The 24,129-nt window shown below is 44.0% G+C and overlaps 3 protein-coding genes across 6 annotated transcripts; 2 read left to right on the top strand and 1 right to left on the bottom strand.

The window, feature by feature from the left end:
* Window positions 1–21: 21 nt before the first annotated feature.
* DMAC1 (distal membrane arm assembly component 1) lies at window positions 22–3,734 on the top strand. 2 transcript variants are annotated; one of them, XM_042440552.1, is made up of 3 exons: window positions 22–215; window positions 642–801; window positions 3,425–3,734. In XM_042440552.1, exons 1-2 carry the CDS (start codon window positions 96–98, stop codon window positions 771–773), a joined length of 252 nt encoding a protein of 83 aa, XP_042296486.1. In that variant the 5' UTR covers window positions 22–95; the 3' UTR covers window positions 774–801; window positions 3,425–3,734. The 2 variants fall into 2 exon arrangements, with proteins under 2 accessions (XP_042296486.1, XP_042296488.1); XM_042440554.1 differs by lacking the exons at window positions 22–215; window positions 642–801 and adding an exon at window positions 2,460–2,694.
* Window positions 3,735–4,277: 543 nt separating this feature from the next.
* UBXN1 (UBX domain protein 1) lies at window positions 4,278–17,480 on the bottom strand. Of its 2 annotated transcripts, none has more exons than XM_042439222.1 (10): window positions 17,331–17,480; window positions 15,691–15,779; window positions 14,494–14,547; window positions 14,279–14,400; window positions 11,932–12,010; window positions 11,346–11,537; window positions 10,130–10,181; window positions 8,191–8,310; window positions 7,079–7,262; window positions 4,278–4,610 (listed from the first exon to the last, which is right to left on the bottom strand). In XM_042439222.1, the coding sequence occupies exons 1-10, from the start codon at window positions 17,421–17,423 to the stop codon at window positions 4,561–4,563; spliced, it is 1,035 nt and encodes a 344-aa protein (XP_042295156.1). In that variant the 5' UTR covers window positions 17,424–17,480; the 3' UTR covers window positions 4,278–4,560. The 2 variants fall into 2 exon arrangements, with proteins under 2 accessions (XP_042295156.1, XP_042295158.1); XM_042439224.1 differs by lacking the exon at window positions 17,331–17,480 and adding an exon at window positions 17,252–17,276.
* Window positions 17,481–17,555: 75 nt separating this feature from the next.
* LOC121915215 (zinc transporter 1-like) lies at window positions 17,556–23,827 on the top strand. 2 transcript variants are annotated; one of them, XM_042439220.1, is made up of 3 exons: window positions 17,556–17,607; window positions 19,673–20,616; window positions 22,574–23,827. In XM_042439220.1, exons 2-3 carry the CDS (start codon window positions 20,079–20,081, stop codon window positions 23,242–23,244), a joined length of 1,209 nt encoding a protein of 402 aa, XP_042295154.1. In that variant the 5' UTR covers window positions 17,556–17,607; window positions 19,673–20,078; the 3' UTR covers window positions 23,245–23,827. The 2 variants fall into 2 exon arrangements, with proteins under 2 accessions (XP_042295154.1, XP_042295155.1); XM_042439221.1 differs by lacking the exon at window positions 17,556–17,607 and having other exon boundaries at window positions 19,455–20,616.
* The last annotated feature ends 302 nt before the right edge of the window (window positions 23,828–24,129 follow it).

Here is a 24,129-nt window from a genome sequence, read left to right as displayed (position 1 = left end):
CGGTCGACTTCCTGTCTCTCTATGGCGGTGCTCCTTTCCCCCCTTCCTCCTCCTTCCCTCCCTGCGAGTGGCCCAGAAGGGCTCTGCCTTCCTCCATGGGGGCCGCGCAGAGGGCCGTCCGGGGCCTGGTGGCCGTGCTGGGCTGCACGGGCCTTGGGGTGCTGCTCTGGGCCGCCGTGGCGCCGGACGAGGAGCGCAGGAAGGAGATGGCCAAGGTGGGTCCTGGTCTCTGGAGCAGCAGGAAAGAAGCTCCCTCCCTCGAATACTGAAAGAGGGCTATCCATCCTCTCCCTCTTAGCCTTCCCTTCTCCAGCTGCCTGGGTCTCTCCTCATAGCAGGGCATGGGTACCAGGCCCTTCCCCACTCCAAATGCCAGGGTTCCCAGCACAGAGCCAGGGCAGCCAAGGCAGCAGCAGCAGCAGCAGCAGCAGCAGCCTCCCTGGGGATGATTCCCGCAGTGTGTTTTGGACCCATGCCTTCAGGTAGTTTTTGTGACAAGCAAAGCCATGTAGGGCTTTCAAGGCAGAGGGTAAAACGGCAACAGCAACCACCCTGTTTCCTGAAAGCCATGCAAATGTCCCTCGGTGTGTTTGCCTTCCTCTGACTTCCCTGCCCTTCTAAAGTCTTGTTTCTGTTTCCAGGAGCACCCTAAATCCAGCCCTGAGCAGCGGACCGAAAGGCAACAACAGAACGCAATAGTGATGGCGGCCATTAAACAGGCAGCGGAGACCAATGAGAACGTGGCCAGGAAAGAGTGGCCCTGGAGCAAATAGCAAAGATAGAAGAGCCTGCTCTTGCTAGGTATTTCCATGCGTGTGGCTCTCTAGCCTTGCCTTTTACTAGCTATACCTTTTGAATGGATCTCTGGCCTTACCTTGAACTGAAAGTCATGTTCCATGCTTTGTGGCATCCATGGATTTGTTGCTGTCCTTCTGACACCGTTGTTCAGTTTTTCTGATACGTCTGTCACAGTATAAAGCTTGCTTTTGCACAGAACCCTCCCCATCCATGGATTCTTTACCCCTGCATTCAACCTGAAAATATTAAAGCATATATGCTTATGTAAGATCCAATATTGATTGGACATTGTGATTTTGCCATTTTATATATAAAGGGATACAATTTTGCTCTGCCATTGTATTTAACGGGACTTGAGCATCCATGGGTTTTGGAATTCATGGCTGTGGGGTCCTTGGACCAAACTCCAGCAGAAGATACCAAGGGCCCATTGTATAAATGTATCTTGAGAATTCTGCTATGCTTATTAAGTGGCTGGAGGAACTAGTTTATTGTAAACTAGATAAATGTCTGCCATTATATAAATAGACTACGTGTGAAAGGGATCTAGGAGTCCAAGTAGACCACAAGCTGAACATGAGTCAACAGTGTGATGCAGCAGCTAAAAAGGCCAATGCGATTCTAGGCTGCATCGATAGAAGTACTAGTATCTAGATCAAGGGAAGTATCAGTGCCACTCTATTCTGCTCTGGTCAGGCTCCACCTGGAATATTGTGTCCAGTTCTGGACACCAGAATTCAAAAAGGACATTGAGAAACTGGAGCCATGAGTCCAAAGGAGGATGACTAAAACGGTGAAGGGTCTTGAAACCGTGCCCTATGAGGAAGGACTTAGGGAGCTGGGGATGTTTAGCCTGGAAAAGAGACAGTTAAGAGGTGATATGATAGCCCTGTTTAAGTATTTGAAGGGATGTCACATTGAGGAGGGAGCAAGATTGTTTTCTGCTGCTCCAGAGAACAGGACCCAGAACACAATGGATGCAAGCTCCAGGAAAAGAGATCCCACCTGAACATTAGGAAGAACCTCCTGACAGTAAGGGCTGTTTGACAGTGGAAGACACTCCTTCCTCGGAGTGTAGTGGAGTCTCCCTCTTTGTTAGTCTTTAAACAAAGGCTGGATGGTCATCTGTTGGGGGTGCTTTGATGGAGAGTTCCTGCATGGTGGAAAGGGGTTGGACTGGGTGTCCCTTGGGGTCCCTTTCAACTATGTTCCCATGATTATGAGGGGCATAGAGTGTGTGCCCACATGTGCAGCAATGGTGGGCTATTAAACTGCAAGACCTCTTACTGGGGCAGAGGGCTACATTCCACCTCTGTCCTGGGATCCTTGCCTTCCTGCCCTTTGGTCCTTGAAGGTTCAATATGTCGCTGCAGTACCTAAAGGTGGGTCCAAAACGAACTGCAGAAATGGTCCCGTGTGAGTCCCCTTTGTCTCCATGCTCCTAGGGAATCCTGGGTGTTTTGGGGAGACCTTGAGCCTTCTCTGTCAGCCAGAGAGCTCTGGTGCCACAATAAGCTACAGTTCCCAAGATCCCTTAGCCCTAAGTCAGGGCACTTAAAGCGGTCTCAAAGCGGATAATTATTCCTGCAGTGTGTTTGGAAGCGGAGTTGGGGAGGCGGAATCAAGGAGGAGGGCCAGTGCTTTCGGGGGAGCCTTTAGAGCGGCGCACCAGGGCTGCCCCTTCCTTCCGTTGCAGAGGCTGCTTGTTGGCCATGGCTTCGGGGGCTCCTGGTCCTCCGGAGAAGTCGGCCTTCTGGTCCTGCCTGAGCTGCCGCCTGCTCAGCGGGGCCGCCCTGCTGGGGTCCGGGGTCTGGGTCTACCTGGGGCCCCGGCGCCTCATGCAGCAGAGGATCCCCCCGAACCCGGGAAACATCGCCCAGATGACCTTCGCCTTCGGTAGGGGGCCCTTGCAGGCCGGGGGGGGCTTGCCCTGGCCTCCCCTGGGGGTCTTGTTTCCCCTGAGGCTGAGAGAGTGTGACTTAGGGGTTTGCCATGGCCCCCTGAAGTTGAGAGAGTGTGACTTCAGGACATTCCCAACTAAAGGGGGGTTTGGGCTTCCCCTGGGGCTGAGAGAGTGTGACTTCAAGCCCTTATTTAGAGGGCTGGCCATGCCCTTCCCTTGAGGCTGAGGGAGTGCGACTTCAAGCCCTATTTGACTTAGGATCCTAGAGTTGGAAGAGACCCTGAGGGCCATCCAGTCTAACCCCCGCCTTTTTGCCATGCAGGAACTCTCCATCAAAGCATCCCCATCCAGCCTCTGCTTAAAGACCTGTCTCCCCCCCCCCCCCCCGCCATTTGTTTGTTTTAATGTCTTAACCTTAGGTTTTCCAAGCATACTACTCCTGCCCCATTTTTCTCTGTGGCTTCATTCTGGCCAACTACCGTTCGCTTTCAGCACCCCTCTTACTTACTACAACAGGTCTCAAAAAAAGGGGGGGCACACAATGGGTCTCAACTTCTGGGTTTCTAAGTTTTGGGTTTCAACCCCAAAAGAACCAGCTACTATAAGTAATGGTCAGTTATTCTGGGAGCTGAAATCCAACACAACTGGGACAGGACAGCCAGGGTTCTTTATTCCTTTCAGTATCATGTTTACTGCTAATGTTTCTCTTTCTTTTCTCCAAAGGTCTTATCTGTTGGGGTATTGTAGTGATTATAGACCCAGTTGGGAGGCTGAAGAAGGATGAGAAATGAGCAGCCGATGCCACTGACGCCACCTAACCTTTTCCAGACTCAGCGTCATTTGATATGATGGACAATAAAAGTCAAAAGGTGAAGATGCCCTTCACAGCCCAGCAATTTTAAGCCTGGCTGAAGTGCCACTATTTTCTGACTTTCTTCAATACCAACATTGTTGGTAGAGGCTGTGGTGTATATTGTACCTACGATGTATGGGAAGTCTACATCCTTGTGCAATAAAACATGTAAAAAGTAAATATTAAATAGTATTGTTCTAAATTATGATCAGTGCACAAGTAGTACTATGGTTATATGCAAAAGCCTGGTTGGCTAATCTAAATAAACTTGTGTGTGTATCAGTACCGTCATAGAATCATAGAGTTGGAAGAGACTCCAAGGGTCATCTAGTCCCTCCCTGCTGTGCAAGAATACACCCAGCACAGTGGACAGATGGCCAGCCAGCCTCTGTTTAAAGGCCTCCAAAGAAGGAGACTCCATCACTCTCCAAGAGAGATTCTTCCACTGTCGAACAGGCCTTTCTGTCAGGAAGTTCTTCCCAATGTTAAGGTGGAATCTCTTTTCCTGTAGCCTGCATCCATTGCTCCTTGCCCTAGTCTCTGGAGCTGCAGAAAACAAACTTGCTCCATCCTCAGTATGACATCCCATCAAATATTTAAACAGGGCTAAAGAGATAGGCCAAAAAGTAAATGCCCATCACTATGGCAGGACTGGAATGTCCTTTTTCCTCTCTTGGTTCAGTCAGTAGAATGGGTAACAGAAGTCATCACAAGAAGCAGAAGAAAGAGAAGGAAGAAATTTATTTCATAGTGGGTCATGGTGGGGGGGTCAGATTTCAAGCCTGCCATTCCACACAAAGAGGCAGTGGAGAACCCCACCTCTCACCCATCCGTTATCATGGATTCTGAATCCCAGCCCAAGAGATGCTCCAGAGTCTCTGCAATCAGAGCTGTGTAGGAAACCAAGGATGCTGTGGTATGGCAGCCAGAGATGGACCACAATGAAAGGTGAGCAGCAAAAAGGGAGGGAGGGCTGAGACCATGCTGAGAGAGGTAGAACAGCAGTTCAGCTGTTGCCCTTCCTAGCCACAATCAACACAGCTGAAGGCACCAGACCTGTAGAGGAGACAAGATACAGTCAAGGGATGGACGATTGCCAGTGACTGACCTTAGAGAGCCCGTTGCCTACTTGGGATGCTTCCTGGAGGACCTGGGAAGCCATTTTGCCACATTTCCACCCCAAGCTGCTTTAGGACCAGTGTAGGGTTTGTTTTTTTCTTTTTAAAAGGAATCACAGTTGGCCTTCCACATTTGCAGCTTTGACTTTTGAGAAATTGATTAATAAGTTCTCTCTAGGAATCTCTTAAGTCCTCCAGTGCAGTTCTGCTGGAAGCTGACTATAAAGTTGTGCTGGAGGACCTGGAAGCTCCTAGAGAAAACACTTCTCTACACATTTGTTGGTCCTCCAGCATAATTGATCACAGAGTTGCACTGGGAGACCTGGAGATTCCTAGAAAGGTCTTCTCTTGGGTAAAAAGAATACTGTAGTGTTTTTTTAATTTGCGGGTTTTCTACATTCACTGAGGTCCTTCAACCCTAACCCCAGCGAATGTGGAGGGACCACTGTACTTAGAAGTCAGCATCTGGATCACTTTCTGTTTTAAAGAATGGCCTTTGTTTGGTAACAAACAAACAAACCCACTGTTGAATTATCTCACCTGAATTGCTTGGGGACAGCATGAGGCCCATGGGCCACCTTTCCCCACTTGTTCCATAAATAAAGTAAAAAGGACATGGTCCTGCCAAGGGAGACAGGTGGATAAGGCATGTCACTAAATGTTTTGTACCTACCTGATATTCATAGGCTCATCATAAATTCTGTGAAGGAACATGTCCTGCTAACATGAATGATATCAGGTCCTCACAGGGGAAGGGCCAGGCTATACACTCAAGACACAGACAGCTGCTTTAAACCAAGTCAGACAAGTCTGGTAGCCTAATATTGACACCAGAGCTTGGAAAGGATTTTGGAAGCTGTTGTCCAAAAAAGAAACATCTCCAAGCTCTGGCTGGCACTGTCTTGGAGAAGATCTCAAAGATTTTTCCTTATTTACTCTGCGTGGGACAAGAGCTACAGCGCTTCCTTTTTGACATGAGTTGGGAAAGCCTCCCCGTCTGTGCTGCACCAAGTTGTTTTGTTTAAAGGTAACTAGACTTGAAGATCTGCTGGAATGAATGAAGGAGCAAACCCTCCTCACAGAAGGAACCAGGCCATCTCTTGTCCTGAGATTTCAGTATGACTTGAGGGCTGACTTACAGGGCAGTAGCCAGGTTGCAGCAAAAATAATGACAGTGACTAAACTTGTATGGCAGAAGGTTTTTTCCCCCGGACTGTAGTCTACAAAGTGTTATCTTCAGCTGAGTGGGATTTTTATAAACTGTAGCTATAAGCAACCATGAGAGTACCACAAGCTTTAAAGTGAGCATTCACAACTGCAGTAATAAACAATTGTTCCATCAATTATTACTATCAGCACTGCTGCCAAAGGTTATCTGTGCTATTTGCTTAAATGTCATGTAGAATGGTTCATTTAGCTGCCTCGCTTAACGTTAACCCCTTCGCTAAATCTATATACAGTTGGCCGTCCACATTAACAGCTTTGACTTCTGCAGTTTTGATTAATATGTCATCTCTAGGAATCTCTAGGTCCTCCAGCACAACTCTGCCAGAAAACACTTCTCTAGGCATTTGTAGGTCCTCCAGCATGATTCTATGATCAACTTCTGGCAAATGTTAACTACAGAATTGCACTGGAGGACCTGGAGATTCCTAGAGAGGTGTTCTCTTTAGCTAAAAAGAATAGTGTTTTTTATTTGCAGTTTTTCCACATCACGGGGGTCCTTCACCCCTAACCCCAGCAAATGTGGAGGGACCACTGTGCTCTGAGGACAGCCCTTCATGCATCTGATGAGTGGACTCTAGTTCACAAACGTTTATGTCACAACAGACTGTTTGTTCTTTACAAGTGCCTCCCCTGTTCTGGGAATATTATACAGTATTCTGTACTTGTTCTTGCAGGTCAAAATTTATGAGATGGGTCAAAATATGAAGAAGCAGAAAACCTATCCATATGATGACCAATTTTCTCTCTCACAATTTCTCTGCCAACATGAAGAGTGAGGGACAGCAAGTTCTGCTCCTTCAAAGGCTTCTGAATTTGATCCTGCACATGGGGTAGAAGTACTGTACAAAGTGGTAGAACCTGCTTTGCAGAAGTTTCCAGGTTCAGTCCCTAGCAACTCCAGTTAAAAAGACTGGGTAGTGGTTGCTAAAAGTCAGGGTAGTTAATATTGGTCTAGAGAAATAAACTGAAACAACAAACCATCCTAACTTGCTAAAGGACTCCGGATGCTTGTTGCCACAGCAAATGACCAGAGTTTCTGTGCTCTTAGATGTGGTGAAAAACTGAACATTTCAATAAGTGGCATCCACCAAGATTATCTCTCCCATGGAATATTTTACTCATAGCACAGCAAAATGAGGCGTGCTGCAAGCCAAACACATGCTTCATTCCCAGACTCACCCAACTCCTGCAGGGGCTTCTCCATGTCTTCTTCAGTGAAGACCCGACGAGGGAAGCCCGTGAGAAGGATGAAAGGCTCCTCAGCATCATCTTTGCGGTTCAGTTCCACGTAAAGCCGGACAGCTGCCAGCTGTTCTTTGGCTCTGAATGTTTGAGTAAGGGATGTGCCATCTAACAGTCTTACCTGTGAAAGAAGCAGCTGGTCATAATATGCAAGATGGGCTGACTGCATTTTGGATAGGATTAAATTCTATAGTGTGAGTGTGTGAGTGAATATGTTTCAAGCTTCTGCCTCCTCCCCATCCATCCTTCTGTAACACCTACAAAATGGAGGTTTTAATGTCTTCTTTCTCATTTTCAATTAACTGCAGTTTTGAACTATACCCAAAGCTTGAACCAGGGTTGGGGTAGGGCCTGTGGCCCTCTAGGTATGCTTGGTAGCCTCACCCCCAAAGTGGGGTACCATAACCCCAAAGCCTTTCTCTTCCCTTTAAGGCATAGAATGAGATAAACACACATAAAGTGGCAGAAGCATTTGAAAGCACTATAGAACAGATACCCATTATCATTTCAAAAAGTGAGTTCCTGACAGCAGCAAGATTTAAAGTGAAGGTTACCCAGCTTATTATGTCTCTGAAAACCAAGCAAGTAGGCTATCTGCAAAAGAAATAGATGTTTTCAATGGACGTTACTGACTTTATATAAAAAAAGGGAAATTTCTTATTAGGAATGCAAAAGAGTGAGCCTCTATACCACCTCAGCAGTTTCTGTAAACTCTACAAATAACCATGCAACAACATGCAGTCATTTTGCACCTTAAACAACAAAAAGGTTTTATCCCACACAAGTAAATAACGTTTCTTGTTTTTTACAGAATAGGTAATGTTATTTTGTGGGAGGGGGGAATGCAATTCCCAGAATCCCCTAGCCAACAGAGCCACTGACCATACTAACTGGGAGACCCTTACAGTTGTAGTCCAAAAATAACATTTCCAATATCTGCTCCTTAAGAAGTCTCAGAACTCTTGATTATTTTTGCTTTATCAGATTAATGGAAATTAAAGCCATGCAAGGAAGGAAGACAGACACAAAACCTATTATCAGTGACTTACCTGTATCCTGCACTGGTCATACTCTCGTTTGACAGGGGGCTCCTGGCTGGGCGAGGAGGGAACCGATGTGGGAGCTGTTGGCTCCAGTGGTATGGATGCTTGGGAAGAGCCACTGCCAAACTGAAGTGAAATGGAGAGAAGAGGAAAGGTTGTAAAGAAAAGGTTCTTTAGGAAAGAAAGATGGAACATTCCCCTACTCCCCCTCCCCTTCTGATACAGCCACAAGGGACTGAAGCCCTTATTCCACTTTTAAACTAACCATTTCTTGTTACATCCAAACTTTGAGAAATATGATTAGTACATATAAGCCAAAGTCAAACTGGTTTTAAGAGCATGGCTTTTCCTCCTGTTAATTCTCCCTATATCCAAAGTGAAAGGGTAAGTTTAGCTATCATGTTGGCAAACCTCACTGTCCACATACACAAGACAAGTGTCAACAAGCTTGACTAAGGTCTAAAGCTTTGCAGGAATATAAAAATCTCTAGAGAATCGAAGGACAGGAAGAACTCTCAAGAACAGCCCAGTGAGGACTGAGTGTGTGGAACAACCACAGAATACTGTTGAGGGGGAAGAAGCAAGAATGGACTGTCACACAGGAGAAAGTGACTGGAGTACTGAATAGAAGCATTTTACAGCATACTCTTCACTCAATTACAGGAAAGTTCTTAGAGGATTATTATAGCAGTAGATGAGGCCCAAAGGCAAAAGGATGGGGCCAAAGTTACCAACATAGTTTAAAGCTCTTACTGGCAATAACCAAGCCTCTAGGATGGAAACAGAACAAAAGGTAGAAAATAATAATAATAATAATAATTTGTTTTATTTATATACCGCTATTCCAAAGATCATAGCGGTGAACAGCAAGTAAGCTAATTAGCAAGTACGCTAATTTGCCCCCAACAGTCTGGGTACTCATTTTAGCTCCCTCCTCGGAAGGATGCAAGCCTGAGTCGAGCTTGGGCCCTTTTGCTGGTCTTGAACTCGCAACCTTCTGGTTTTGAGTAAATGGCTGTAGTACAGGCATTTAACCACTGTGCCACCAGGGCCCCTGAAACCACTGAACAATGGTAGAATTCAAAGACATAGCCATGTTAGCCTGTAGAATCAGTATGTAGAGAGATCTTGTAGCACCACTGAGACTAACTGAAACAAAGAAGTTGGCAGCATGAGCTTTTGCAGATGGAAGTAGACCGAAGTCTAGGAAAGCTCGTGCTGCCAACTTTTTTCTTTCAGTTAGTCTCAAAGGTGCTACAAGATCTCTCTACATACTGAAAAATAGTGTCACGGGGGGAAATTAACCTGAGGGATCCTAGAGGGTGAGATTCAGCCCCAGTACATAAGGTTCCCTATTGTTCCTTGTAAAACTGAGGAATTCAAGAGTGGCACACAGCACAATTCTCACTAATCTGTGACTGAAGATTTCTCACCAACTGTTAGTGTCACTTGCATGCCAGAGAATGTGAATGTAGTGTAAGCTCCAAGAGACAGAGACGGTGTGATGTAGTAGTTTGAGTACTGGACTACAGTTCTGGAGACCAGGGTTTGAATCCCTGTTTAGCCATGGAAAGCCACTGGGTGACCTTAGGAAAGTCTCTCAGCCTCAGAGGAAGGCAAGGGCAAACCCCCTCTGAACAAATCTTGCCAAGAAAACCATGCTAAGTCAGAAATGACTTGAAGACACACAGCAAAAAAGCTCCAGGAGAACAGGCCTCTATGAACCAAACAATCAAATTATACAGGAGGGCCTGAGTGTCCCCATCCCAGGGCTAAACCAAGTAAAAGAAAATCAAATCACACTTGTGTATTCTGTTGCATATAAACATTGTGATTTTCTCCTTCTACGGAAAGACAGTGTGATTGAGCTTAGAAGAGTAAAAATGGGATCTAAAGTCAAGCTCCTGCCCTACTTTTTCCCCACTTCTTTCCCCACTTCACTCACCTTCTTTGCTCGTTCAGCTTTGTCTCGTTCAATCTTCTCTCTCACCCGCTGCCTGGAAAGGTAAACAGTTTTAATGGAACAGCAGCAGGCTTCAAGGTAGCAGTTTTAAGTCAAATCAAAACAAAAATGGAATAGGATGCTGTCTTATACCAAACTAGTCTACCTGATCCATTTACTGTATATACTCATGTTTAAGTCTAGAAATTTAGATCAAAAAAATTGACCCCCCCCCCAAAAAAAACCTGAGTTGACTTATCCATGGATCAATGTAAGTACTGTATCTTAACTCTTATTTAAAAGAAAGAACTACTCCTGGTGAAAAGCAAGAGTATAATATGTGAGGCACTAACCCCCTCTACTCTCTCATCCATCCAGTCTTAAGAATAAGCACAAGGAGTTATGTCTGCTGGAATTTTGTAATTCCTTTGACATTGTTTTGCTTTGCTTCATTCTTTAGATCCTTTACTATGTGCCCCTAATTTACACTCAACTTATCTACAGGGCATAGCAAAATTCATAATTTTGGCCCCAAAACTTGCCCTCACTTATACATGAGGTTGACTTATAGTCGAGTATATACGGTAGCTCAGTACTATCTGTATTGTCTTGACAGTAGTTCTCCAGGACCTAAAAGGTGTTTTTCACATCCATCTTTAGGTCACTGAGCTACAGTTTTCACTGCATATGAGAAGTAAAATGAAGTAATATTCTTGTCCTTGTGATTCAGACTAAGCTGGTTTCAATAAGAATTCAGGAAGCTACCTTGGGAAGCCTGATCACAGTCCCTAGTTCAATGCTATCTCCTGCATGGCAGGGGGTTGGACTGGATCACCCTTGTGGTCTCATCCAACTATGATTTTATCATTCTGCACCAATTGGAAGCAACTCTTCAGGATCTCAAGAGATTTCTCCCTTGCCTTTTGCATGCAAAGCATGTGCTCTTCAATTGAGCTATGGTCCTTCCCCCAAACAGAAAGAGACTTCATGGTTCTTAATACAAATATAATTTTATATACAAATGCACGGAGCTACTTTAGATATGAGAAAATCCAAATGTGCTTCATTCTCAGAAGCTGTACCAATTGAAGTCCTGAGACTGGACAGAACAAACAGGTCGTGCCGTAGTTAGAAGATCCCTCCATTAGTGGAGCCCCACTGCCACCTGACATGGACTATGTTGAAGCCTTTGTGGTCTCACTACTCCACACATGCTCACTTGGCTAACTTCTCCTCCAACTTCTCCCTGCGCCTCTCTTCTGCCAGCTTTTTCATCTCATCCTCTTGCAGCTTCTGGCGGATGACAGAGAGTTCTTGGCCCTGCTTCCGGCGTTGCTTCTCCCGCTCAATGCTCTCCCGTTTCTCCCGTTCCTCACGTTCCCGCTGTTTCTGAGAGATCAACTCCATCATCCTGAAGGGATAAAGCAGTAGTCTTTGTTAACTGGTCAGGAAAAGGTGTTCCACTTCCACCTACATAGCGTCAACCCTCACAGAGAAACCCTAGCACTAAGCATGCCATCACTGTTATATAATCCAGGCTTCCCCCAACTGCAGCCTTCCAGATGAATAGGACTACAACTTCTATAATCCCTACTGTCCAACAAAGCTGGAGGGGGCACAATGGGGAAGGCCAATTACAAATGCAAAAATTGAAAATAACTCATCTTGCTCTCTCCTCTCCCGTTTTAAGCTGTTACTAGGTCCCAAGGCATGTATCCTGCTAAAGCTAAAGAGGGCCTATCTTAGCTAAGGAAAAAGTATTTTTCTCCTTAAGTGAAGAATACAGATATTGCCACAATGATTACCTCTTTGTCTGCTCCCGTTTCTCTTCTTCACTCAGAGGGCGTCTGTTATCTTCCTCAGTCATTTCCTTTAACGCAGGGTCTATGGGGAGAGAAATCCATTATTCTCAAATCCACGGGGCTTAGAGAAGGCAAGGAACAAGAAAGCAAATAATAAAGAGAAAGCTGTGTTACTTTGTTTCAGGATAAAAAAAGAAAGCAGACAGAAATATATTTTTTGGGTACAGTACCTATATTAATGCACAAGTCCTTGCAGTTACTCATACAACAAAATAAATTATTCAATAAGGCTTTCAATACAAGGAAATTGAATTTTGGTAAGGGTAAGCAAATGTATTGCTTTGACAGCTGAATACTAACAGACCAGCTACCTCCAAGTCTGTTTCACTTGATACAACTCTTTGAAGATTATGGTCATGGTTAAAATTTGCATCCTGTTATATTCTGCCCTACTCACACAACTGAGTAAGTGTCAAAGAACTTGCCAAATCCCAGCAGACATAACTCTTTGTGCTGACTCTTAAGGTTGGATGGATGAGTCAGTACTTCACATATTATACTCTTGCTTTTCAACAGGAGATGGTTCCTTCTTTTAAATAAGAGTTAAGACACAGTTCTTACATTGACCCATGAATAAGTCGAGTCAGTTTTTTGGGGTCAATTTTTTTCTGATACACAGGCATCCCAACCAGAAGCCATCATTGGTCCCATCCATCAATTTATCCGAATCCTATCTAGAGCCATCCAAATGTCAGCTACCACATCTTGTGCGTGCCACAATCCGTGTTCTCTATGATTTATTAAAAGCATACTTCAGTTAGCAAAGTAGATTCTTTCTTCAGCACTACTTCTTTTAACAGAAAATTATGATACCAGAGGTAGACACAGCATGGAAAAAGTAAGCACAGGTTCACAGAATCATAGAGTTGGAAGGGCCATCCAGTCCAACCCTGTTCTGCCATGCAGGAACTCACAATCAAAGCATCTCTGACAGATGGCCATCCCAAAGAAGGAGACTCCACCAGTCTCCGAGGGAGTTTGTTCCGCTATCACAAAGCTCTGTCTTTTCCTATAGCCATTGTTCCGTGTTCTAGTCTCTGGAGCAGCAGAAAACAAGCTTGCTCCGTCCTTAACATGACACCCCTTGAAATACAGGGCTATCATATCACCCCTTAGCCATCTCTTCTCCAGGCTAAACATACTCAGCTCCCTAAGTTCCTATAGCACTCCCAAAAGGGCAGCTGAGCAATACTTTTAGTCAAATCAAATAATATGCATGTCAGAAATAAACAACAAAGTCAGGTAAGCAAAATTAAGCAAAAAACATTTCAGATTTTCTAGACCACTTTAAGATTCTTTCAAAATACAATTACTTTTTCTTTCCAGAAAACATAGTTTTTATTCTGGTAGCTTTTTGACACAGTATTGAGACAGATTTGGGAGCCATGCAGCCCTTGTGCTGACTTGGTGTTGTATGAATAGCTACAATGGCTGAAGGGTTTTGGGAGCTGTCACTCAAACATTTTCCTCATAGAAAAATAGTGCTTGTCACTGATAATGTTGATTGCCCTTTTCTGCACCTTTTGTAGATCTAGAATTTCCTTTTTTAGATATTGTCACCAAAATAGTACACAATATTCCAGAAGTACTCAGGCCATGTTGTTGTTATTGTTGTGTGTCTTCTAATTTCTGACTTACAGAATCATAGCAGCTGCTGCCAAGCGGCAAAATGAAAGTAGTTTGACACCACTTTAACTGTCATGGCTGCATCCTGTGGAATCCTGGGGTTTGTCTTTTGTTGTAGCACCAGAGCTCTATGAGAGAAAAGGCTATCTATCTCACAAAGTTACAAATCCCAGAACCCTATAGCACTGGATTCAAATGACAAGAAAAAGAGATTCCACCTAAACATTAGGAAGACTTTCCTGATAGTAAGAGATGTTTGGACAGTGGAATACATTGCCCCAGAGTGCAGTGGATTTTCCTTCTCTCATGGTTTTTAAAGATGGCCCTTGAGATTCTTCCAGCTCTATGATTCTATTCTATGATTCAACAAAGACACTGAAACAGTGAAATAGTTTCCACATTTTGGCTCAGTTGTTAATCAGAATGGAAACTGAAATCAAGAAATCAGAAGAAGACTAGGACTTAGAAGGTCAGCTATGAAGGAACTAGACAAGATCCAGAAGTGTAGTTTAAAAAGTCACTTTCCAAAGTTCTGCCTCTGGATGGCAAATTAACTGTCTCCTTCCAAGTGGGAATAACCATTATAGTAAATATAACACAGGCTGCCTTCTGAGGCGGCAACATACCAGGTCTCCTTTCTCAACACCTCCACTTTTGCTCTGACCTGATCTACTTTGCACCAGCTCAGGCATCCTTCCCTCAGGAGTCTCTTCTGTACTCTGTACGTGGTTCTGGGGTGGTACATATGGCTCATCAAGGTCAGGATCATTTTCGTGCTCCATAAGCCTGAAAAACAAAAGGGCAGCATTTAGGTGATTAAAGGTACAAGAAAAGCTAAGGTGCCTACATCAGGAAGAAAGGCCCTGATGAAATACTCACCAATCCATTGCTGATTCGATGCCCTGGTTTCCCGTCAGTGCTAGAGCCTTCTCACTGTGGGAGAGGAGGACAGAGAAGATTAAACGAATCACATTTGAACTCAGGACTCTTGCAGGGCACACACAGCAAAATATTTTCTGAATTTCCACACTGCATTATCCACCATTTTATTTAATTAGTTATTCTGGCCTGTTATAGACTGCCAAAATAAAGCTGCTTCGGGTCTCTTTGGAGGTATGCTATTTAATGATGCATGGGTCCTAAGAGTCGCGCCAAAGCCACACTCTGTTCCTAAGCACTGGAGTGCAGCTTTGGTGCAGCTTCTGGATTCTTAGGATGCAGGCATCATTTAAACAGCATACCTCCAAAGAGACCAGAAGCAGCTTTATTTTAGCAGTCTGTAATAGGCCTCTGTTATTTCATTTCTATGCCACCTTTCTTCCAGGAAGGGACCCAAGGCGGCTTACAAGATAAAAACATTTCAAAGACATCACGGTAAAATTTTTGAAAACCATAGTAAGCCAGAGGTGCCAGGAATTCTGGTTTACCCCAAACAAGCAGGAATGGTATTCAATGAGTATCACTTGGTTCCTATAGGGAGCTTCTTCCCTCCAGTGTAAGAAGAATGAAGGCCCCTGGCCTGTTGGCTCTTCTACCAATTAAGAATTCCAAGCCAGTGTTTGTTTTAGGTTCATAATTCTAACTTGTTAGGAAATGGGCTCTCATGCAGACATACACTCTCGGGTTTCCATAAAACACAAGTCAGAGGGCCTCCTAGGTAATGGACATGGGACAATGGCTGACTATTCCTTATCTATGTTTTAAAAACAAATAGGTTACATGGTGAGGTCTAGTGGCACCAGCCTGAATGGCACTTGGATGAGAAATTGCCTGGGAACTGCTATGAATATTGCTTTGGTTCCAACAGAGAACATATTATGGGGATGTAATCTGTATTGATTCCACAAATCTTCACAGGCTGCACTGACCCACCCCTGAGATGCTGGAACTGTTTTATCCTCCATGTCTATGTAAGCTTGTTCTGCACTATTAAACGCTATTAATGTGTTTAACCCTATTTATTTATTAAAACACTACCCTTTTGAACACATTTCAAAGTGGCTAGCTAATTCACAGTTCTAGCATTGAAAATATGGGGCCACACATCCCAGCGCTTCCCGTGGGATAGATACATACGCTCTGTTTTGGGGGAAGCCCATTTCAATTAGACTTTCCAATGCAGTGGCCTCCATGGTCTCTGTAGCCACAACCACAGCTGGTATTTTCTGCAAGACAAACAGCAAAAGTCAATCCAAATGAATTCTTGTTATTATATTGCTCTGATATTTCGTTGTACACTTTTGGAGGTTTTCCCAAAATACTATCTATCCATAATAGAGATAACAGAGGGAAATTTGTGCATTTCAGTGTTCTTCACAGCTCTCTCATTGTGTCTTGAGTTGTCTGCTCTATCTATCCATCATCGGGAGCACAGCCTCTAAGTGGAGAGAAGGCTTTGTTGCTGTAGAGCAACAAGTCTGAATGAAATGTCCATAAAACAGGTCCTGCTATCACCCCACATCCCATCCCATCCCTTCTGTAACTTAACAATTGCCTGAAAAAGGAGGGGGGAAAAGCAGCACACGGACTGTTCAATGCCTTTTTAATGCCAATTTAAGGATAAGACATTGAGAAACTGGAGCCATGTGTCCAAAGGAGGGTGTCTAAAATGATGAAGGGTCTGGAAACCATGAAGCCCTATGAGGAACGGCTGAGGGAGCTGGGGATGTTTATCCTGCAGAAGAGAAGGTTAAGGGGTGATATGATAGCCCTGTTTAAATATTTGAAGGGATGTCATGTTGAGGAGGGAGGAAGCTTGTTTTCTGCTGCTCCAGAGACTAGGACCCAGAGCAGTGGATGCAAGCTGCAGGAAAAGAGATTCCACCTCAACATTAGGAGGAACATCCTGACAGTAAGGGCTGTTCAACAGTGGAACACGCTCCTTCCTCGGAGTGTAGTGGAGTCTCCCTCCTTGGAGGTCTTCAAACGGAGGCTGGATGGCCATCTGTCAATGGGGATGCTTTGATAGGGAGTTCCTGCATGGCAGAATGGGGTTGGACTGGGAGGCCCTTGAGGTCTCTTCCAACTCTATGATTCTATGATTCTAAACAAGTTTATTTCTATACATCAGTAAATACCTTTAAATAGGCATTCCCCAAATCATGTGCCAAAGTGCCCCAAGAACCTCAAATGGTGCTATACTAAGCTGGTCTGTCATCCCTGGCTTTTATTTGCTGTCAGCTTCACAAACAGCGCAGGTGTTACACAGGTGAGTCTTCCTCTTCTCCCTCGCCTCCTCCTTTCGCTTTAGATCTCTCTTGTGGATTAAGTCATAATATGTATGAAATAAGTCACAGCATCATGGCAGTAGAAGGCAATGGGAAAAGAGGGAGACAGCCTGACAGGTTGACAGACGGAATACAAGGAGCCAGGGCTGCAAAGGAGGACAAGGCACCGCCAAAGGGAGGGAATTCAAGAAGAGCTAGTAACACTCATATGAATCTGAATCCCTGCTCCTTAGTCAGGCTCAAAATGGAGGACGTCTGGGAATGGCTCCTGGGCGGGAAGTGGGGGATGGAGGACGCGTCCTGGAAAAGGAGGACGGGCCTGGTCCTGCCCGAGGGAGGCTCCCTGAACCGCCTCCCCTTCTCACGCCGCCTTCCATATTATTATTATTATTATTATGAGGCAGGAGCACCCTCTTGCTTCTGAGTCCTTCTCAAAATGGCGGCCGGGCTCCCACCCGCAGCCCAAGGGCGCCAGAGGGACCTCCTCACCCCAAAGACACTCTCTCTCTCGCAGCCACACCGGAAGCGGCCCAGGCGGCTCTCTAGTTCGCCTCCCCCTCTGTTTGGGTCACGTGGCGCCATTTCGCCGGAAGCTGCTACGGCGGCCGACGAAGGAAAAAATTGCTTCTGAAGCAGACTAGGCCCTTTCGCAGTTTAAATGGAAAAGAGGCTTGGGCGCCACCTAGCGCAGCAAAACGGCATCGACGCCTGGAAGAAAATGGAAGTGCCTCAATGCCAGAGGAACCAGGGCTGCAGAGAGAGAGATGTGTGTGTGTGTATATAAATTAAATATATATATATAAATAAATAAAATAAATAAAAGTTTATATATATATATATATACACACACACACACACACACACACACATTTAATTACTATATAATTATATATATATTATAATATATATAATTATATAAAATTATATATATTTAATTATAATTAAAATATAAATTATTTATATATGTGTGTATATATAAATTAAATATATATATTTAATTACTATATAATTATATAGATAGATAGATAAATTATATAATAATTATATATATTTAATTTTAATTAAAATATAAATTTAAATATTTTTAAATATAAAATATAATTTTAACGATTCCTCCAGTTTTCCTTGTTGTAGATACATATAGAGATAATTTTATTTTTAATATTATTTCAATTGTTATTGTTTTACTTTACATATATATATATATGTGATGAAATGGTTTAAGGATTGTGGAGAAAACACCTTCTTAGAAGAATGGGAAATCAACTGGCAAAAAAGGTTAAAATACTCCAGTTGTGTAAACCTAAGAAAAATATTACAAGGTACAATTTAGGTGGTATCTTACACCAGTTAGAGACTCTAGTGTCTAGTCAGAACTAGTCAATGCGATTAAACTCTGGGAATCATTGTTGGTTGTGAACTTGTGACACCAGAGCTCTACTGCTTTGGCCTCACCTTTGGTTTCTACTTTTGGCTTTAGTATGAACTAAGTGTTTCATTCACTATAACTCCCTCAGTCCACCTGGTAGTAACCCTGTTGTAGTTCAAAAATGTAATTTCCAAAAGTTTTGGAGGGAACCTTCAAGTGATTTTTAAGCACTCCTCACCTCTACTTTTGTTCATCAAAGACCATCTTTAAAGCTGGAGTTGCCACTTCATTTCCATACACAGAGGATTTGGGATTTGAATTTACCTTCTCTGACACCAATGGCATATATAGGTCTGTCCCTGGCTTTATACTCTACCAAATGCATCCGATGTAGTAAGCTTAAGTCTATAAAAGATCATGCGGCTAACTTCTTTCAGTTAATAGTAACAACAACAACAGAATTCAAAGATATAGCACCTTTGAGACTAAATGCACCTGAGGAAGTAGACTTAAGTCTATGAAAGCTCATGCTGTCAACTTCTTTCAGCTAATAATAATAATAATAATAGAATACAGAAATATAAAGGTCTTATAGCACCTTTGAGACTAAATGCATCTGTGGAAGTAGACTTAAGTGTAACAAAGCTCATACTGCCAACTTCTTTCAGATAATAATAATAATAATAATAATAATAATAATAATAATAATAATAATAGAATTGAAATAGAAATATAAACATTGGCTTACCTTGTGAGATGTTTGTTTTCATTGATGGGAGAGAAGGTATCCTTTGAGACTAAATGCGTTTGTGGAAGTAGACTTAAATGTAAAAAAGCTCATGCTGCCCACTTCTTTCAGATAATAATAATAATAATAATAATAATAATAGGATTCAAAGATATAGAGATCTTATAGTGCCTCTGAGACTAAATGCATCTGAGGAAGTAGACTGAAGTCTAGGAAAGCTCATGCTGCCAATTTCTTTCTTTCAGTGAATAATAACAACAGAATCCAAAGATACGGGGATCTTGTAGCACCTTGATTCGGTGGAAAAAGAATCTGTGGCTACTGAGGGCCAGCTGTACCTGAAGAGGCTTTTGGCCAAGAAACAAGGGAAGAATGCTGTAAAATGAAAGAAATCTCTTTATCTTGATGGATTTTATTAACGTAACTTCGTTATCTTTTACTTGGGGTTCTGAATGCATAGGGCAATTTGAAAAGGCAATGCTGGCAGGGAAAACAATTCTGTCACGAAGAAGTTAACATTGCACTGGCAAATACATTGCACTGGTGAATACAAATGCTTCATTTTAACTGATATGAGCCCCCTGTCATTTTCTGGAGTGTGACCTTGCATGGACTTTCATTGTATCCCAGTTGGCCAAAAAGGTCCTCCTCCCTCCTCTCTCCTATTATGTAAAGAGGGGAATTAGATGAATAATTATGATTCTCTCTCTGCAGCTGGTGGAAGCCTGGGCCTGGAGCCAAAGGAGGGAGAGCGAGAAGCCGCCTCTTTAAAGGACCCCTGGAATCCAAGGGGCAGTGTGCAGTGACTATTCCGAGTGCAAACTTGAAACAAGTGCAAATGCAAAAAAACACACCAACCAATCCTGGGGGAAGCAGCAGAGGCCAAAAAAACAGAGCTGTCAGAAAAGGGCCAACAAAAAGAGAACACGAGTGACTTAGGAAGCTGAGGAACGGAGCAGTCCATCTCAGGATGAAATGAGGGACCCGAGGAACACAAATGAGTGACCCCAAAGCATGAGCCCTGGGATGAGTCAACTGCAAGGTAAAGACTTAAGCGCAGACTGAACCAGAGACGAGGCTGGACTAGCATCCAAGGCTAAAAGAGGAGGTGAAGGTACAGATGGGAGCCCACCTAAGAAGGAAGCCCTGGACAGGTGTGGACGTCTTGTCCCCATGGACTGTTGATGCCACAGCCTGGCCTGTGGTGCAGTTTTGTATCTCCTTTTGCTTCTTTCTGGTAGAAGTGGTGGCCAGCCGGGTGACAGGATCCCTGCTGCTGCTTTCGTCTGCGTTCCAGACCCTGGAAGGGGCACTGACACTAGCCGTGTCTTTAGCAGACATCTGGCTGGCTTCTGGAAGGTACCTCAGCAGGAGAAACACCTTTGGATGGGCCCGAGTCCGGATTACGGGAACTCTGGTCAGTGCTGTCTTCCAAAGTGCCTTGTACCTGACTATCATCCCGGAGTCAATTCTCAGGGTTGCAGCTCCGCAGATCACAGAGCATGCCTCGGCACTAATGGGGATTGGGGCAATGGGGATCCCTATCCACTTGGCCAGAGCATGGCTGAATGAGAGGCAGTCCCAAGATGGGGGTCCCAGGCCCTGCTGTAGCAGGAGGAGAATCACCCAAGCTGACAGTTCTTTCCAGGAGACCGAAGGTAAGCGTTCATTTGAGTTCATGGGATGGAGATGCAGGGAAGGAAAGAGGTAGGGAGCAGCATGTCAGTTTATACTACAGTCAGAGCTTTGCATCTGCAGGGGATCTGTTCCAGATTCCTCCCGCAGACATGAAAAAAACATAGGACCTCAAGTCACATTACAATGGCAGCATGTCATGCGCACGGCTGCATGCACATACCGACAATGGGGCTTGCCATCCATGACCATGGATAGCGATGTCCCGCTGTATAGTGGGTCTGCTCTTGTTTTTATTTTCTTGTTTAAAGAAGCATATCCCTTCAGGATGACTAGAACCCATGATTAGCTGATGTAACTGATGTTTGACAGGACCAGAACCAACAAAAGAAAAGAAAGATAATACCCATCTTTAATGTGTTCAGAAACGGTCTGTGTCTGAACAAACCAACTGAGGGTGTCTCTGGGTTTTTGTTTAGAATTTTATATTTATTAACTTTAGAACATGCAAACAAATTCTTAACAAATAATCTTCATACATAAAAGAAGAAACTGTACATATGTAATATCTATATATATCTGTAATGAAAGTAAAACTAGTAGCGTCAGCATGGTGTAGTAGTTTGAATGTTGGACTGTGACCCTGGTGACCAGGGTTTGATTCCCAATTGTCAAGTCAATTCCAAAAGTAGACATTTGGAGGAATGTGATGCACAGAAGCAGAGGAATGTAGAATCATTCTGTAAGCTTGGAGCTAGACAATTGATTAAAAGCTTTCTCCCCTGATGATGAGAAAATATCAGTCCACAGAGAATGTGCAGGAGACCTTGGAAGATTCAGCACATTGAATGGCCCCTGCCAATCCTCAGAGGAGATGTGTGGCAGTGGTAGGAGACCCCATGTAGAGGATGACAGAATGTCTTGAGAGCTGTGTTGCCTGTCTGGGGAAAACATCTGTGCTGTAACTGAGAGGTTGACAATACTAGTCAAGCCCACTGACCATTATCACTTCCATTTGGTCCATGTGGGAACCAATGACAGTGTATGGCATAGATCTCAGAATATCATAAGGTATTATAATGCTCTGGATAAGAAGGTGAAGGACCTTGATGTGCAGGTTCTCACTTTTTTGTCTCTCCTCCTAGTTGAGGGACATGGCTCAGGAAGGGAGAGAATAGTGGAGGTGAACAACTGTCTCCATAGATGGTGCTACTAGGAATGGTTTGGCTTCTTAGACCATGATCTGTGGTATCATGAAGATGGGCCTCTGGCAAGGGATGTGTTGCACCTCATAGCAGTTGGCAGGGATGTTTTTGTTAAAAGTCTCACAACATGATCAGGAGGTCTTTAAACTGAGTTGTGTGTGGGAGGGAGACAGTATTCCTGACAGCAGGCATTCATTAAGTGCTGGAGATAGTAGCAGAAATATTAGAGAACTAGGCAAATAGTAAAAGAACCCAACAGTGGGATGAAAAAAACCTTAAATGAGTAGACAGGGGAAATGGCCCATGCTCTTAGATGTCTTTACACTAATGCACAGAGTATGTGAAATAGACAAGATGAAATTGACATGTATGATACAATAGGCATCACTGAAGCCTGGTGGGATGAGTCGACTGGAATGTAGTAACAGAAGGGTATAACCTATGGTATGGTTTTCCAAAGAAATAGACAAAAACAGGAATGGTCTGTTTATAGACACTTTTTATAGGCACTGTGATATAAGCATTTCTCCAAGAGCCTGGCATCCATGCTTTCCCTAATACTCCATCACACACCTTCTTAAGTGGTTGAATTAACTAATCTTGCAATTTCTTATAATATACTGCATGTAGTCCATCTGGGTCTGTAGTGTTTTCCACTTTAGACCTCGCGGGGGAGGGGGGTACTTTTTCAATTTTCATTTTTATGATGTATTCCCAAGGGTAAAAATATCTCAGTACTATTCTATTTGAGCTGTTTTTCCTTCCTCCTCCACAGACCTGCTAGAGAGTGGATCCTCAATGAATCGATGGCCCTGGGTAGCAGAGCTCAGCCCCATGGTGCTTGCAGATAAACCTGGACAACTTAGACTTGACTGGATGGTTGCCTGCTTAGGTCCTATTTCTGTCCTCCTATATTCTGTCACTTACTACCTACTAGTACAAACGACTCCTTGTGTTAGTCATACAGCTTGCTTCGGCCACTGCCTTACATGTTCAATCTGGAATACCTCTGAGCACACACAACTGCCTTGTTGGCTGCTTTATCTGGACCCTGGGTTTGCCGTCGTCGTGGCTGTCACCCTTCTGTGCATTGCATGGCCAGCCTTGCGGGTTTGCTTCCTGGTGCACCTCCAGGCTGTGCCGGACCAGCTGGACCTTCACTTATTGGAGCAGCACCTGCGTGCCACTGAAGGTGTGGCAGCTGTGAGAGACCTCAACATCTGGCAACTGGATGGTCCCACCAGCTTGGTAGCCTCAGCCCATGTGTGCTGCCTTGACATGGCTAAGTATGAAACTGTGATCAACAACGTGCAACAGGTGTTCTGTGAACACGGCATCCATGCCACCACAGTGCAGCCACATCTTGACACTTGCTCAAACGGGACGCATCATGAAAAATGTGATGTGCCCCCCCTGCAAGAAGTGCCTGACCGCCAATCCTGTTGAAGTCACAGAATATGAAACTACAGTGTGAGCACAGCAGGCAAACCCTACTTGAGGGGAAACGGATGGGATGAGCAGAGTACGTTGGAAGCTTCTAGAATGATATACAATATTATCTATGGTTTCTGCTGTCAGGGTCCAACCTCCTAGCTGGATGCTCCCATACAACCCAAAGGTAGCCACAGAAGGCCCTGCGAGAGCTATGAAGAACCAATATTTTGTCAAACGTGGTTGGATTACAGAGCCCATCAAACATGATCAGTGACCATGTTAGCTGGAACTGATGGGAACCACAGATTTTCCATCTCTAGCTTATAGGAAAGATCAAAAAGATGAACAGTGAGCTGTGATGAGTAAGATTTGGTGTTACATGGCTTCTAGAATCCTCCAGCTACCTTGACCTGGGGATTCTGGGAATAGTAGGCCAAAATCTCCTCTCCTTCCCAATGCACAGGGACAATAAGTTTAATTTAGATATATATGTACAATTCTGCAAGAGCTCAGGAAAAAAACCCTCCAGAAACTGATCTCAGTTTTCTAACCCTAGTAATACAGTTTATAGAATAAATCATGCAAAGCACAAGTATGCATGTCTCTTGGACTACAGATCTGGGATGGGAATGGTAGGGGCTTGAGTCCAACACAGCTGGGAGGCAGCAGGCTGGTAAAGGCCACCTTTAATATTTAACTCCCACTTTTCTTTCTGCATTCTTCATCCATACACACAGTTTTGAAATTCTGATGGGATATTTTGTCATTCCAAACATCCCCAAGAGATCTCTGCATGTGGAAAGGTATTTCTGGAAACTGTTAACATCTTTCCCTTCTGGCAAAGCATAGCCTCCAAACACTATATATTTTGTGAAGTTGAAGGCTTTCATGGCTGGC

This window comes from Sceloporus undulatus, chromosome 9 (genome assembly GCF_019175285.1).
Source record: "Sceloporus undulatus isolate JIND9_A2432 ecotype Alabama chromosome 9, SceUnd_v1.1, whole genome shotgun sequence".
Taxonomy (NCBI): domain Eukaryota; kingdom Metazoa; phylum Chordata; class Lepidosauria; order Squamata; family Phrynosomatidae; genus Sceloporus; species Sceloporus undulatus.
The sequence above is the reverse complement of the archived record's forward strand: the minus strand, read 5'-3'. Positions and strand labels throughout refer to the sequence as shown.